Raw genomic sequence first — 16524 nt, 5'->3', positions numbered from 1 at the left:
CCATGTGGCTCTTTCTTACTGTTAATAATGGAAAGGTTTCTCAGTGATTGCTAATATTCTGCCGCCACTTACCACGCTGAGATGAACAGATACTCCTGGGTCAGGGATAGGAAGTTTGTGCAGAGTTTCAAGAAGCTCATTCCACTGACTCTCCTGAAAGAAATAAAAGGCCTAAGTAACAAAGGCAGGGCTGAGCCCTTAGTCAGAGACCTGCAGGGAGGTCTGGGCACACAACAGAAATAGGTTTGATATTCAAGTAGGGTTGGACAAAAGACACTGCTTACGGCTCAATAAAAGAGCCAAACAGATCCGCCCACACCAAGTTTGACATTTTCTACTTAGTGAGACACCTACCATGACCGCCTTTTATGGATCATATACCATAAGCTCTCAGCAAATCTATCCTCTCAACTCCATAGCAACAACTTTTAAATGCAAACAACCTCAGCTCACAGGGCGGGGGTGGTAGGGAGAAATAACGATGACACTATAGATCTTGTCTTCATCATCATTATCCTCAATTAATTTTATTGAGTGTTCACTGGATACACAGCAGCCTCCAATTATGGAAAGTTAAAAATGAACTACTACAACAGCATGGAATACAGGATGGTGGCTGTGCACTTTAATTAGTGAAACTGAGCCACAAAATGAAATGCAAAGCAGTACAAATTCTTCGACTGAAAACAGGTTCACCTTTAAAATGCTCAAAAGAACAGTTTACGGAATTATCCAAAAGCTATTTCTCCCACCCTGTGGAATTCTCTGTGCTGATAAAACAGTAATAAGCTTACATTTGTACCCACTTGGTAGGTGTTTGAGCCTCACAACTACCTCACTTTACAGGTTGAAAACTAAGGCTCCAAAGGGTAAAGGAACTTGACTCAAATCATCCAGCTGGTAAGCTGCACAGCCAGGACCTAATCACAGGTTTTCTGGGTTCAAACCCAGAGCCCAGCTGTTCCACAGCTGTCTTTATTAGTGAATTTAAAGGAGAGGAAAAAGAGGTTGGGCCCAAAGTAAAATCCTGTTTCAATCTGAATTCATAAGTTACTCAAATTTCTCAGGGGGTAGAAATGAACGTGTGCAGGTACACAAGTTTAATTTTGCTCTGAAACAATCTCAAATTTACAGAATAATCACACGACAGCACAAAAAAACTTTATTTCCATTTGAGAGTGAGTTACCAACATTATGCCCCAACATCCATAAATAAAAAGGACATTCTCCTACATAACAACAATTAATCATCAAAATCAGGAAATTAACACTGAAACAACATTACCATCTAATCCTCAGTTCCCACCAAGTGTTGCCAACTGTGCCAATAATGTCCTTGGATAGCAAAATTATCCAGTTCAGAATCACATGTTGCCTTCAAATGCTGTGACTCTCTAGTTTTCATCAGTCAGGAACAGTTCCTAAGTCTTTCCTAGATTTGTATGAACCTGACAGTGAGACCAACCATTTTGTAAAATAACACTCACTTGTTTGATGTTTTCTATTGATTCAGATTTCAATTCATCCCATTTCTGATGATGTTCACTTTAATCATTCGATTAATTCATCTGAGGTCTCTATTGTGAGATCACTCATTTTCCCTAAAGTGAATCAGCTTTACATATACATATATCCCCTCTTCTTTGGATTTCCTGTCCATTTAGGTCACCACAGAGCATTGAGTAGAGTTCCCTGTGCGTAGGTTCTCATTAGTTATCTATTTTATACACAGTTGTGTATATATGTCAATCCCAACCTCCCAACTCATCCCACCCTCCCTTCCCACCCTGGTATCCATATGTTTGTTCTCTACATCAGTGTATCTATATTTGCTTTACAAATAAGTTTATCTGTACCATTTTTCTAGATTCCACATATAAGTGATATTATATTTGTTTTTCTATTCTGACTTACTTCACTCTGTATGAGTCTCTAGGTCCAACCATGTCTCTGCAAATGGCACGGTTTTGTCCCTTTTCATGGCTAATATTCCATTGTATAAATGTGCCACATATTCTTTATCCATTCCTCTGTTGATGAACATTTAGGTTGCTTCCATGTCCTGGCTATTGTAAATAGTGCTGCAATGAACACGGGGGTGCATGTATCTATTTTTAGTTTTTTAAGGAACCTCCATACTGTTCTCCATAGTGGCTGTACCAATTTACATTCCCAACAACACTGTAGGAGAGTCCCCTTTTCTCCAAACCCTCTCCAGCATTTACTGTTTGTAGATTTTTTGATGTTAGCCATTCTGAATGGTGTGAGGTGATACCTCATTGTAGTATGTATGTATGTATGTATGTATGCATTTATTTATGGCTGTGTTGGGTCTTCGCTGCTGTGCGCAGGCTTTCTCTAATTGCGGCGAGTGGGGGCTACTCTTCGTTGCAGTGTGCGGGCTTCTCATTGCAGTGGCTTCTCTTGTTGTGGAGCACGGGCTCTAGGCACACGGGCTTCAGCAGCTGTGGCTCGAAGGCTCTAGAGGGCAGGCTCAGTAGTTGTGGTGCACGGGCTTAGTTGCTCCGTGGCATGTGGGATCTTCTCAGACCAAGGCTCGAACCCATGTCTCCTGCATTGGCATGCGGATTCTTAACCATTGCGCCACCAGGGAAGCCCCCTCCATTGTAGTTTTGACTTGCATTTCTCTAATAATTAGTGATGTCAAGCATCTTTTCGTGTGTTTGTTGGCCATCTCAATATCTTCTTTGGAGAAATGTCTATTTAGTTAGGTCTTCTGCCCATTTTTTGATGGGGTTGTTTGTTTTTTTGATATTGAGCTGCATGAGCTGTTTGTAAATTTTGGAGATTAATCCCTGTCAGTTGATTCGTTGGCAAATATCTTCTCCTATTCTGAGGGTTGTCTTTTCGTCTTGTTCATAGTTTTGTTTGCTGTGCAAAAGCTTTTAAGTTTAATTAGGTCCCATTTGTTTATTTTTCTTTTTATTTTCATTACTCTAGGAGGTGGGTCAAGAAAGATCTTGCTGCGATTTATGTCAGAGTGTTCTGCCTACGTTTTCCTCTAAAAGTTTTATAGTTTCTGGCCTTACATTTAGGTCTTTAATCCATTTTGGGTTTATTTTTGTGTATGGAGTTAGGGAGCGTTCTAATTACATTCTTTTACATGTAGCTGTCCAGTTTTCCCAGCACCACTTATTGAAGAGGCTGTCTTTTCTCCATTGTTTATTATGGCCTCCTTTGTCATAGATTAGGTGACCATAAGTATGTGAGTTTATCTCTGGACTTTCTATCCTGTTCCATTGATCTATACTTCTGTTTTTGTGCCAGTTCCACACTATCTTGATTACTGTAGCTTTGTAGTATAAAGTCGGGGAGGCTGATTCCTCCAGCTCCATTTTTCTTTCTCAAGATTGCTTTAGCTATTCAGGGTCTTTTGTGTTTCCATACAAATTGTAAAATTTTTTGTTCTAATTCTGTACAAAATGCCCTTGGTAATTTGATAGGGATTGTACTGAATCTGTAGATTGCTTTGGATAGTAGAGTCATTTTCACAATACTGATCCTTCCAATCCAAGAACATGGTATATCTCTCCATCTGTTGGTATCATCTTTAATTTCTTTCATCAGTGTCTTACAGTTTTCTGCATACAGGCCTTTTGTCTCCCTAGGTAGGTTTATTCCTAGATACTTTATTCTTTTTGTTGCAGTGGTAAATGGGAATGTTTCCTTAATTTCTCTTTCAGATTTTTCATCATTAGTGTATAGGAATGCAAGGGATTTCTGTGCATTAATTTTGTATCCTGCAACTTCACCAGATTCATTGATTAGCTCTAGTAGTTTTCTGGTGGCATCTTTAGGATTCTCTATGTATAGTATCATGTCATCTGTAAACTGTGACAGTTTTACTTCTTCTTTTCCAATTTGTAATCCTTTTATTTCTTTTTCTTCCCTGATTGCCGTGGCTAGGACTTCCAAAGCTATATTGAATAAGGGTGGCAACAGTGGACATCCTTGTCTTGTTCCTGATCAAAGAGGAAATGCTTTCAGTTTTTCACCACTGAGAATGATGTTTGCTGTGGGTTTGTCATATATGGCCTTTATTATGCTGAGGTAGGTTCCCTTTATGCCCACTTTCTGGATAGTTTTTATCATAAATGGGTGTTGAATTTTGGCAAAAGATTTTTCTGTATCTACTGAGATGATCATATGGTTTTTATTCTTCAGTTTGTTAATATGATGTATCACACTGATTGATTTGTGTACATTGAAGAATCCTTGCATCCCTTGGATAAATCCCACTTGATCATGGTGCATGATCCTTTTAATGTGTTATTAGATTCTGTTTGCTAGTATTGTGTTGAGGATTTTTGCCTCTATGTTCATCAGAAAATTATGGTCTGTGATTTTCTTTTTGTGTGTGTGATATCTTTGTTTGGTTTTGGTATCAGGGTGATGGTGGCCTCATAGAATGAGCTTGGGAGTGTTCCTCTCTCTGCAATTATTTGAAAGAGTCTGAGAAGGAAAGGTGTCAGCTCTTCTCTAAATGTTTGATAGAATTCACCAGTGAAGCCATATGGTCCTGGACTTTGGTTTGCTCGAAGATTTTTTAATCACAGTTTCAATTTCATTACTTGTGATTCGTCTGTTCATATTTTCTATTTTGTCCTGGTTCAGTCTTGGAAAGTTGTACCTTTCTAAAAATTTGTCCATTTCTTCCAGGTTGTCCATTTCATTGGCGTAGAGTTGCTTGTAGTACTCTCTTATGATACTTTGTATTTCTGTGGTGTCAGTTCTAACTTCTCCTTCTTCACTTCTAATTTTATTGATTTGAGTCCTCTCCCTTTTTTGCTTGATGAGTCTGGCTAATGGCTTATCAATTTTGTTTATCTTCTCAAAGAACAGCTTTTAGTTTCATTGATCTTTGCTGTTGTTTTCTTTGTTTCTATTTCATTTATTTCTGTTCTGATCTTTATGATTTCTTTCCTTCTACTACCTTTGGGTTTTGTTTGTTCTTCTTTCTCTAGTTGCTTTAGGTGTAAGGTTAGGTTGTTTGAGATGTTTCTTGTTTCTTGAGGTGGTACTGTATTGCTATAAACTTCCCTCTTAGAACTGCTTTTCCTGCATCCCATAGGTTTTGGGTCATCATGTTTTCACTGTCATTTGTTTCTTTATTTCCTCTTTGATTTCTTCAGTGATCCACTGGTTATTTAGTGGCATGTTGTTTAGCATCCACATGTTTGTGTTTTTTACAGTTTTTCTTTTTCCTGTAACTGATTTCTAATCTCACAGTGTTGTGGTCAGAAAAGATGCTTGATACAATTTCAATTTTCTTAAATTTACTGAGGCTTGATTTGGGACCCAAGATGTGATCGATCCTGGAGAATGTCCCATGTGCACTTGAGAAGAATGTGTATTCTGTTGCTTTTGGATGGAATGTTCTATAAATATCAAGTAAGTCTATCTTAATTGGCCTACTGTGTCATTTAAGGCTTGTGTTTCCTTATTAATTTTCTGTCTGGATGATCTGTCCATTGGTGTAAGTGGGGTGTTAAAGTCCCCCACTATTACTGAGGTACTGTCGATTTCACCTTTTATGACTGTTAGCATTTGCCTTGTGTATTGAGGTGCTCCTATGTTGGGTGCATTAATATTTACAATTGTTATATCTTCTTGGATTGATCCCTTGATCACTGCGGAGTGTTCTTCCTCGTCTCTTGTAACGGTCCTTATTTTAAAGCCTATTTTGTCAGATATGAGTATTGCTACTCCAGCTTTCTTTTGATTTCCATTTGCATGGAATATCTTTTTCCATCCCCTCACTTTCAGTCTGTATGTGTCCCTAGGTCTGAAGTGGGTCTCTTGTAGACAACATATATACGCATCTTGTTTTTTTAATCCATTCAGCCAGTCTGTGTCTTTCAGTTGGAGCATTTAATCCATTTACATAATTATCAATATGTACGTTCCTGTTGCCATTTTCTTAATTGTTTTGGGTTTGCTTTTGTAGGTCTTTTTCTTCTCTTGTGTTTCCCGCCTAGAGAAGTTCCTTTAGCATTTGTTGTAAAGCTGGTTTGGTGGTGCTGAATTGTCGTAGCTTTTGCTTGCCTGTAAAGCTTTTGATTTCTCTGTCGAATCTGAATGAGAACCTTGCTGGGTAGAGTCATCTTGGTTGTAGGTTTTTCCCTTTCATCACTTTAAATATATCCTGCCACTACCTTCTGGCCTGCAGAGTTTCTGATGAAAAATCAGCCGATAACCTTATGGGGATTCCCTTGTACGTTATTTTTTGCTTTTCCCTTGTTGCTTTTAGTTTTACTTTGTATTTAATTTTTGTTAGTTTGAATAATATGTGTCTTGGCATGTTTCTTCTTGGGTTTATCCTGTTTGGGACTCTCCCTGCTTCCTGGATTTGGGTGACTATTTCCCTTCCCATGTTAGGGAAGTTTTCAACTATAATCTCTTCAAATATTTTCTCAGACCCTCTCTCTCTTCTTCTGGGACACCTATAATTTGAATGTTCGTTTGTTTAATGTTGTCCCAGAGGTCTCTGAGACTGAACTCATTTCTTTTCATTATTTTTTTCTTTATTCTGCTCCGTGGCAGTTATTTCCACTATTCTATCTTCCAGTTCACTTACCCGTTCTTCTGCCTCAGTTATTCTGCTACTGATTCCTTCTAGTCTTTCATTTCAGTTATTGTGCTGTTCATCACTGTTTGTTTTTTCTTTAGTTTTTCTAGGCCGTTGTTAAGTATTTCTTGTATGATCTCGATCTCTGCCTCCATTCTATTTCTGAGATCTTGGATCATCTTTACTATCATCACTCTGAATTATTTTTCAGGTAGATTGCCTATTTCCTCTTCATTTATTTGGTCCTGTGGGTTTTTACCTTGCTCCTTTGTCTGAAACATATTTCTCTGTCAACTCATTTTGTCTAACTTACTGTGTTTGTGGTCTGCTTTCTACAGGCTGCAGGGTCTTAGCTCCTCTTGCTTCTGGTGTCTGCCCTCTGGTGGGTGAGGTTGGTCCAGGGGCTTGTGTAGGCTTCCTCGAGGGAGGGACTGGTGCCTGAGCTCTGGTGGGTGGAGCTTAGTCTTGTCCCTCTGATGGGCAGGGCTGCGTCAGGGGGTATTTTTTTGGGTGTCTGTGAGCTTAGTACAACTTTAAGCAGGCTGTCTGCTGATGGGTGGGGCTGTGTTCCTGTCTTGGTGGTTGTTTGGTCTGAGGCATCCAGCACTGGAGTCTGCAGGCAGTTGTGAGATCTTAGATCTTGGTGGAGACCTCGTGAGAGATCATGCCAATTAATATTCCCCAGGGCCGGGAATTTTCTGGCAGTCCTGGACTTAGCACTCCCACCCTAGGGGCTCAGGCCTGACCCCTGGCAGGGAAACTAAGACCCTGCAAGTTGCATGGCGTGGCTAAAAAAAGGAAAAAAAAGGAAAGAAAAAAAGGAAAAGAGGAGAAACAGACAAACAAAACCCAAGACAAATGATAAAAACAAAACCAAACAAAAACAAGCAAAAAAAAAGGCCAACCCCCCCCCAAAAAAACAACCAAACAACTGAACCCCAAAATGAAAACAATAAAAACAAAACTAATAAAAACAGAAAACAAAGAACAAAAAACCCCAAAAAACACAAAACAACAAAAAAGTAACATAAAGATAGAAAAATAAAAAATATATTTTAAAACGTTTTTCTTAAAGAACACATAAAAATAAAAACAGGGAGAGACCTCCAAGATGGCAGAGGTTTAAGAGTGGAGATCACCTTCCTCCCCACAAATACAATAGAAATACATCTACACGTGGAACAACTCCTATGGAACACCTACTGAACGCTGGCAGAACACCTCAGACTTCCCAAAAGGCAAGAAACTCTCCATGTACGTGGGTAGGGCAAAAGAAAAAGGAAAAAACAGAGACAGAAGAATAGAGACAGGACCTGCACCTCGGGGAGGGAGCTGTGAAGGAGGAAAAGTTTCCATACACTGGGAAGCCCCTTCACTGGCAGAGATGGGTGGTGGGCAGGGGGGAAGCTTCAGAGCCACAGGGGAGAGTGCAGCAATAGGTATGCACAGGGCAAAGCGGAGAGATTCCTGCACAGAGGATTGGTGCTGACCAGCACTCATCAGCCTGACAGTCTTGTCTGTTCACCGGCCAGGGCGGGTTGGGGCTGGGAGCTGAGGCTTTGGCTTCAAAGATCAGATCCCAGGGAGAGGACTGGGGTTGGCTGCATGAACACAGCCTGAAGGGGGCTAGTGTGCCACAGCTAGCTCGGAGGGAGTCCGGGAAAAAGTCTGGAACTGCCTAAGAGGCAAGAGACCATTGTTTTGGGGTGTGCAAGGAGAGGGGATACGGAGCACTGCCTAAACGAGCTCCAGAGATGGGTGCGAGCCATGGCTATCAGCGCAGACACCAGAAACAGGCATGAAACGCTAAGGCTGGTGCTGCAGCCACCAAGAAGCCTGTGTGCAAGCACGGGTCTCTATCCACACCTCCCCTCCCGGGAGCCTGTGCTCCCTGCCACTGCCAGGGTCCCGTGATCTGGGGACAACTTCCCCGGGAGAACACATGGCACGCCTCAGGCTGTTGCAACATCACATCAGCCTTTGCCGCTGCACACTCACCCTGCCTTCCATACCCCTCCCTCCCTGTGGCCTGAATGAGTGAGAGCCCCCTAATCGGCTGCTACTTTAACCCTCGCCTGTCTGAGCAAAGAACAGATATGCCCTCAGGTGACCTACATGCAGAGGCGGGGCCAAATCCAAAGTTGAACCCCAGGAGCTGTGTGAACAAAGAAGAGAAAGGGAAATTTCTCCCAGCAGCCTCAGGAGCAGCGGATTAAATCTCCACAATCAACTTGATGTACCCTGCATCTCTGGAATACCTGAATAGACAAAGAATCATCCCAAACTTGAGGTGGTGGACGTTGGGAGCAACTGTAGACTTGGGGTTTGCTTTCTGCATCTAATTTATTTCTGGTTATGTTTATCTTAGTTTAGTATTTAGAGTTTATTTTCATTGGTAGATTTGTTTATTGATTTTGTTGCTCTCTTCCTTTTTTTTATATATAGATTTTTTTTTTCCTTTTTCTCTTTTTGTAAGTGAGTATGTGTATGCTTCTTTGTGTGATATTGTCTGTATAGCTTTGCTTTTAACATTTGCCCTAGGGTTTTTTTTTTTTTAGTATAGCTTTTAGCCCTTGTTATCATTGGTGGATTTATTTTTTGATTTGGTTGCTCTCTTCTTTCTGTTTTCTCTTTTCTTTTTTTATTACTTTTTAATTTATTAACTTTTAATATTTTTTAAACTTTAATAACTTTATTTTCTTTTCTTTTTTTCTTTCTTTCTTTCTCCCTCTTCTTCGGAGCCATGTGGCTGACACGGTCTTGGTGCTCCGGCCGGGTGTCAGGCCTGTGCCTCTGAGCGGGGAGAGCCGAGTTCAGGACATTGGTCCACCAGAGACCTCCCGGATCCACGTAATATCAAATGGCGAAAGCTCTCCCAGAGATCTCCATCTCAACGTTAAGACCCAGCTCCACTCAAAAACCAGCAAGCTACAGTGCTGGACACCCTATGCCAAACAACTAGCAAGACAGAAACACAACCCCACCTATTAGCAGAGAGGCTGCCTAAAATCATAATAAGGTCACAGACACCCCCAGAACACACCACCAGACACGGTCCTGCTCACCAGAAAGACAAGATCCAGCCTCATCCACCAGAACACAGGCACCAGTCCCCTCCACCAGGAAGCCTACACAACCCACTGAAACAACCTTAGCCACTGGGGGCAGACACCAAAAACAACAGGAACTATGAACCTGCAGCCTGCTAAAAGGAGACCCCAAACACAGTAAGTTAAGCAAAATGAGAAGAGACAGAAACACATAGCAGATGAAGGAGCAAGGTAAAAAACAACCAGACCAAACAAATGAAGAGAAAACAGGCAATCCACCTGAAAAAGAATTTAGAGTAATGATAGTAAAAATGATCCAAAATCTTGGAAATAGAATGGAGAAAATACAAGAAACGTTTAACAAGGATCTAGAAGAACTAAAGAGTAAACAAGCAATGATGAATAACATAATAAATGAAATTAAAAATTCTCTAGAAGGAATCAATAGCAGAATAACTGAGGCAGAAGAACGGATAAGTGACCTGGAAGATAAAATAGTGGAAATAAGTTCTGCAGAGCAGAATAAAGAAAAAACAATGAAAAGAATTGAATTGAGGACAATCTCAGAGACCTCTGGGACAATATTAAATGCACCAATATTCGACTTATAAGAGGCCCAGAAGAAGAAGAGAAAAAGAAAGGGACTGAGAAAATATTTCAACAGATTATAGTTCAAAACTTCCTTAATATGGGAAAGGAAATAGTCAAGTCCAGGAAGCACAGAGTCCCATACAGGATAAATCCAAGGAGAAACAGACCAAGACAGATATTAATCAAACTATCAAAAATTAAATTCAAAGAAAAAGTATTAAAAGCAGCAAGGGAAGAACAACAAATAACATACGAGGGAATTCCCATAAGGTTAAAAGCTGATCTTTCAGCAGAAACTCTGCAAGACAGAAGGGAATAGCAGGACATAGTTAAAGTGATGAAAGGGGAAAACCTACAACCAATATGACTCTACCCAGCAAGGATCTCATTCAGATTCAAAGGATAAATCAAAACCTTTACAGACAAGCAAAGGCTAAGAGAATTCAGCACCACCAAACCAGCTTTACATCAAATGCTAAAGGAACTTCTCTAGGCAGGAAACACATCAGAAGGAAAAGACCTACAATAACAAACCCAAAACAATTAAGAAAATGGTAATAGGAACATACATATCGAGAACTACCTTAAATGTAAATGGATTAAATGCTCCAACCGAAAGACACAGACTGGCTGAATGGATCAAAAACAAGACCGGTATATATGCTGTCTACAAGAGACCCACTTCAGACCTAGGGACACATACAGACTGAAAGTGAGGGGATGGAAAAAGATATTTCATGCACATGGAAATCAAAAGAAAGCTAGAGTAGCAATACTCATATCTGACAAAATAGACTTTAAAATAAGGACTGTTACAAGGACGAGGAAGAACACTCCGCAGTGATCAAGGGATCAATCCAAGAAGATATAACAACTGTAAATATTTATGCACCCAACACAGGAGTACCTCAATACATAAGGCAAATGCTAACAGCCATAAAAGGGGAAATCGAGAGTAACACATTCATAGTAGGGGACTTTAACACCCCACTTTCACCAATGGACAGATCATCCAAAATGAAAATAAATAAGGAAACACAAGCTTTAAATTATGCATTAAACAAGATGGACTTAATCGATATTTATAGGACATTCCATCCAAAAGCAACAGAATACACTTTCTTCTCAAGTGCTCATGGAACCATCTCCAGGATAGATCATATCTTGGGTCACAAATCAAGCCTTGGTAAATATAAGAAAATTGAAACCGTATCAAGTATCTTTTCCAACCACAATGCTATGAGAGTAGATATCAACTACAGGAAAAAAGAAATACGTAAAAAATACAAACACATAGAGGCTAAACAATACACTACTAAATAACCAAGAGATCACTGAAGAAATCAAAGAGGAAATCAAAAAATACCTAGAAACAAATGACAGTGAAAACACGATGACCCAAAATCTATGGGATGCAGCAAAAGCAGTTCTAAGATGGAAGTTTATAGCAATATAATCCTGCCTCAAGAAACAAGAAACATCTCAAATAAACAACCTAACCTTAAACCTAAAGCAATTAGAGAAAGAAGAAAAGACCCCCAAAGTTATCAGAAGAAAAGAGTTCATAAAGATCAGATCAGAAATAAATGAAAAAGAAATGAAGGAAACAATAGCAAAGATCAATAAAACTAAAAGCTGGTTCTTTGAGAAGATAAACAAAATTGATAAATCATTAGCCAGACTCATCAAGAAAAAAAGGGAGAAGACTCAAATCAATAGAATTAGAAATGAAGAAGGAGAAGTAACAACTGACATTGCGGAAATACAAAGGATCATGAGAGATTACTACAAGCAACTATATGCCAATAAAATGGACAACTTAGAGGAAATGGACAAATTCTTAGAAAAGCACAACCTTCTGAGACTGAACCAGTAAGAAATAGAAAATCTGAACAGACCAATCACAAGCACTGAAATTGAGACTGTGATTAAAAATCTTCCAACAAACAAAAGCCCAGGACCAGATGGCTTCACAGGCGAATTCTATCAAACCTTTAGAGAAGAGCTAACACCCATCCTTCTCAAACTCTTCCAAAATATAGTAGAGGGAGGAACACTCCCAAACTCATTCTACGAGGCCACCACACCCTGATACCAAAACCAGGCAAAGATGTCACAAAGAAAGAAAACTATAGGCCAATATCACTGATGAACATAGATGCAAAAATCCTCAACAAAATACTAGCAAACAGAATCCAAGAGCACATTAAAAGAATCATATACTGTGATCAAGTGGGGTTTATCCCAGGAATGAAAGGATTCTTCAATATATGCAAATCAATCAATGTAATAAACCATATTAAAAAACTGAAGAAGAAAAACCATATGATCATCTCAATAGACGGAGAAAAAGCTTTCGACAAAATTCAACACCCATTTACGATAAAAACCCTCCAGAAAGTAGGCACAGAGGGAACTCACCTCAACATAATAAAGGCCATATATGACAAACCAACAGCCAACATCATTCTCAATGGTGAAAAACTGAAACCATTTCCTCAGAAACAAGACAAGGTTGTCAAATCTCACCACTATTATTCAACATAGTTTTGGAAGTTTCAGTCACAGCAATCAGAGAAGAAAAAGAAACAAAAGGAATCCAAATCGGAAGAGAACAAGTAAAGCTGTCACTGTTTGCAGATGACATGATACTATACATAGAGAATCCTAAAGATGCTACCAGAAAACTACTAGAGCTAATCAATGAATCTGGTAAAGTAGCAGGATACAAAATTAATGCACAGAAATTTCTGGCATTCCTATACACTAATGATGAAAAATCTGAAAGAGAAATTAAGGAAACACTCCCATTTACCACTGCAACAAAAAGAATAAAATACCAGGAATAAACCTACCTAAGGAGACAAAAGACATGTATGCAGAAAACTGTAAAACACTGATGAAAAAAATTAAAGATAATACAAACAGATGGAGAGATATACCATGTTCGTGGATTGGAAGAATCAACATTGTGAAAATGACTATACTACCCAAAGCAATCTACAGATTCAATGCAATCCCTATCAAACTACCAATAGCATTTTTCACAGAACTAGAACAAAAAATTTCACAATTTGTATGGAAACACAAAAGACTCCGAATAGCCAAAACAGTCTTGAGAAAGAAAAATGGAGCTGGAGGAATCAGGCTCCCTGACTTCAGACTATACTACAAAGCTACAGTAATCAAGACAGTATGGTACCGGCACAAAAACAGAAAGATAGATCAATGGAACAGGATAGAAAGCCCAGAAATAAACCCATGCACATATGGTCACCTTATTTTTGATAAAGGAGGCAAAAATATACAATGGAGAAAAGACAGCCTCTTCAATAAGTGGTGCTGGGAAAACTGGACAGCTACATGTAAAAGAATTAAATTAGAACACTCCCTAACACCATACACAAAGATAAACTCAAAATGGATTAAAGACATAAATGTAAAGCCAGACACTATAAAACTCTTGGAGGAAAACATAGGCAGAACACGCTATGACATAAATCACAGCAGTATCTTTTTTGACCCACCTCCTAGAGAAATGGAAATAATAACAAAAATAAACAAATGGGACCTAATGAAACTTAAAAGCTTTTTGCACAGCACAGGAAACCATAAACAAGACGAAAAGACAGCCCTCAGAATGGGAGAAAATATTTGCAAATGAAGCAATTGACAAAGGATTAATCTCCAAATTTACAAGCATTTCATACAGCTCAATATCAAAAAAAACCAAACAACCCAATCCAAAAATGGGCAGAAGACCTAAATAGACATTTCTCCAAAGAAGATATACAGATTGCCAACAAACACATGAAAGGATGCTCAACATCACTAATCATTAGAGAAATGCAAATCAAAACTACAATGAATATCACCTCACACCAGTCAGAATGGCCATCATCAAAAAGTCTACAAACAATAAATGCTGGAGAGGGTGTGGAGAAAAGGGAACCCTCCTGCACTGTTGGTGGGAATGTACATTGACCCTGCCACTAGGGAGAACAGTATGGAGGTTCCTTAAAAAACTAAAAATAGAACTACCATATGACCCATCAATCGCACTACTGGGCACATACCCTGAGAAAACCATAATTCAAAGAGTCATGTACCACAATGTTCACTGCAGCTCTATTTACAATAGCCAGGACATGGAAGCAACCTAAGTGTCCATCGACAGATGAATGGATTTGGCACATATATACAATGGAATATTACTCAGCCATAAAAAGAAACAAAATTCAGTTATTTGTAGTGAGGTGGATGGACCTAGAGTCTGTCATACAGAGTGAAGTCAAAAAGAGAAAAACAAATACCTACGCTAACACATATAAATGGAATCTAAAAAAAAAAAAAAAAAAAAAGGTTCTGACTAACCTAGGGGCAGGACAGGAATAAAGATGCAGACGTAGAGAATGGACTTGAGGACACGGGGAGGGGGAAGGGTAAGCTGGGACAAAGTGAGAGAGTGGCATGGACATATATACACGACCAAATGTAAAACAGATAGCTAGTGGGAAGCAGCCGCATAGCACAGGGAGATCAGCTCGGTGCTTTGTGACCACCTACAGGGGTGGGATAGGAAGGGTGGGAGGGAGACGCAAGAGGGAGGAGATATGGGGATATATGTATAAGTATAGCTGATATACTTTGTTATAAAGCAGAAACTAACACACCACTGTAAAGCAGTTATACTCCAATAAAGATGTTAAAAAAATAAAAATAAATAAAACAACAACAGAACAAAATGAAACCAAAAACACATATTTTCCTGGGGCCCCCGCATTCAGTGTCTTTGCCCCCACAGTGAGCCACAGCACCCCCCGCCTCTCCAGGAAGCCCTCCAATACCTTTAGGCAGGTTTCTGGGCCCGCTGTGGGCACAGTGGGGGCAGCTCAGACTCTGGCCTGGTCCAACTCCCGCGTGTACTTGCCCCCAAAGTCCACAGCTGCTAAAGCTAGACCAGTCTTAGTTGTGGAAGCACTCATTGTCCCTTCAGATATTCCACAGACGCAGGTTTTACCAAGCCGATCGCGGGGATTTAATCTGCAGCTTGTGCAGTTGCAGGGAGAGATTTCTGTTTCTCTGCCTTCATTGCACAGCCCCTTGGAGTCAGCTTTGGTTTTGGTCCCACCTGTGCCTCTGCATGTGGGACACCCTCAGGCATCTGGTCCTCGACCAGGTGAGAGGGGGCGAAAGCAGCGGCTGACTGAGGCACACTTGCTTGGCTCAGGCTGCGGAGGGATAAGGCGGCCACAAGTGGGGTGCCTGCGCTTCCTCCAATGGGATCCCCTTCTAGTGCCTGCAGGGGCGAGACTGGCAGGAAGTTGCAACAGACTGGGGCGTGCTCGCTCCGGTGGGAGTCCCTCCCAGTTCCTGCGGAGGCAAGGGCTGGCGTGTGGGGAGAGAGTCCGAAGATGGCGGCGCCGCCCACTGTGTGCCACTCAACAATGGCGCCTCGCTTCCAAGGCAGACCACTCTTCCTCCACAAGTGTTCCTGGCCACGGAGCCCCTCACTCCCATCCCCTCAGGTTGTCTCCACACAGCTGAGCTCCTCACTCCAGTCCCTTCTGCCTGTCTCCACGCAGCCAATAGCAGTTCTCACCCTGGGTCCGCTCTCCTAACCCCACGCTTTAGCACTCAGCACCTGCCTGCCTTTGCCGATTCCTGTCTCAGGCTGGGGCGCCCAGGGCTGATTCCCAAGGAGGCTTTGGTGGGGGCAGCGCTCAGGATCCCGGAGCCTGCGCAGGCAGAGGAGGCCTTGGCTTGAGGGAAGGGCAATCCTGCTCAGATGGGTGACCCTCCCAGTGCCTGTGGAGGTAGGGGCCGATGGGTGGGGAAGGGGGTTGCCCTGGCCGCCCTGCCCCCTATGCACCACTCAACAACGGCGCCTTGCTTCTATGGTGGCCTGGGCTTCCGCAAACTTGCCCGGTTGTGGAGTTCCTTACTCCCGTCCCTTCAGGCTGTCTCTTCACAGACAACAGCTGTCCCCTCCGTGGGTCCACTCTCCAAACCCACTTTCCAGCACCCAGCACCCCTCCATACCAGGAGACACACGACTCAGGCTGGGGTGCGCAGGGCTGCAGCAGAGACCACGCACGCACATCTTACTCTCTCCCGCCTTCCACAGACCGGTTGCTGCATTCCCCTCCGATGCCCTGAAGCTCCCTCTCTGTCCCAGCTGATCTACCTGCCCTGAGGGGGTTTCTCTGAGTGCAGGAACCTCTCCTCACCTTCAGCTCCCCACCAGGGGTGCTGGTCCCTTTCTGTTTCCTCTTTTCTTTTTTTCTCTCTTTC

General features: G+C 41.3%; 1 protein-coding gene across 3 annotated transcripts in view; it reads right to left on the bottom strand.

Moving 5' to 3' along the window:
• Positions 1-16524, bottom strand: part of DENND1A (DENN domain containing 1A) — a 554990-nt gene that overhangs the window by 268548 nt on the left and 269918 nt on the right. For all 3 annotated transcript variants that reach the window (XM_082612220.1, XM_082612221.1, XM_082612222.1), the window contains exon 7: positions 73-153. In XM_082612220.1, the coding sequence (XP_082468346.1) occupies positions 73-153 (81 nt within the window). The remainder of the gene's footprint in view (positions 1-72; positions 154-16524) is intronic.

This window comes from Mesoplodon mirus, assembly GCF_964341445.2.
Source record: "Mesoplodon mirus genome assembly, chromosome: 1".
NCBI classification, from domain to species: domain Eukaryota; kingdom Metazoa; phylum Chordata; class Mammalia; order Artiodactyla; family Ziphiidae; genus Mesoplodon; species Mesoplodon mirus.
This window is presented reverse-complemented; position numbering and strand designations above follow the sequence as displayed.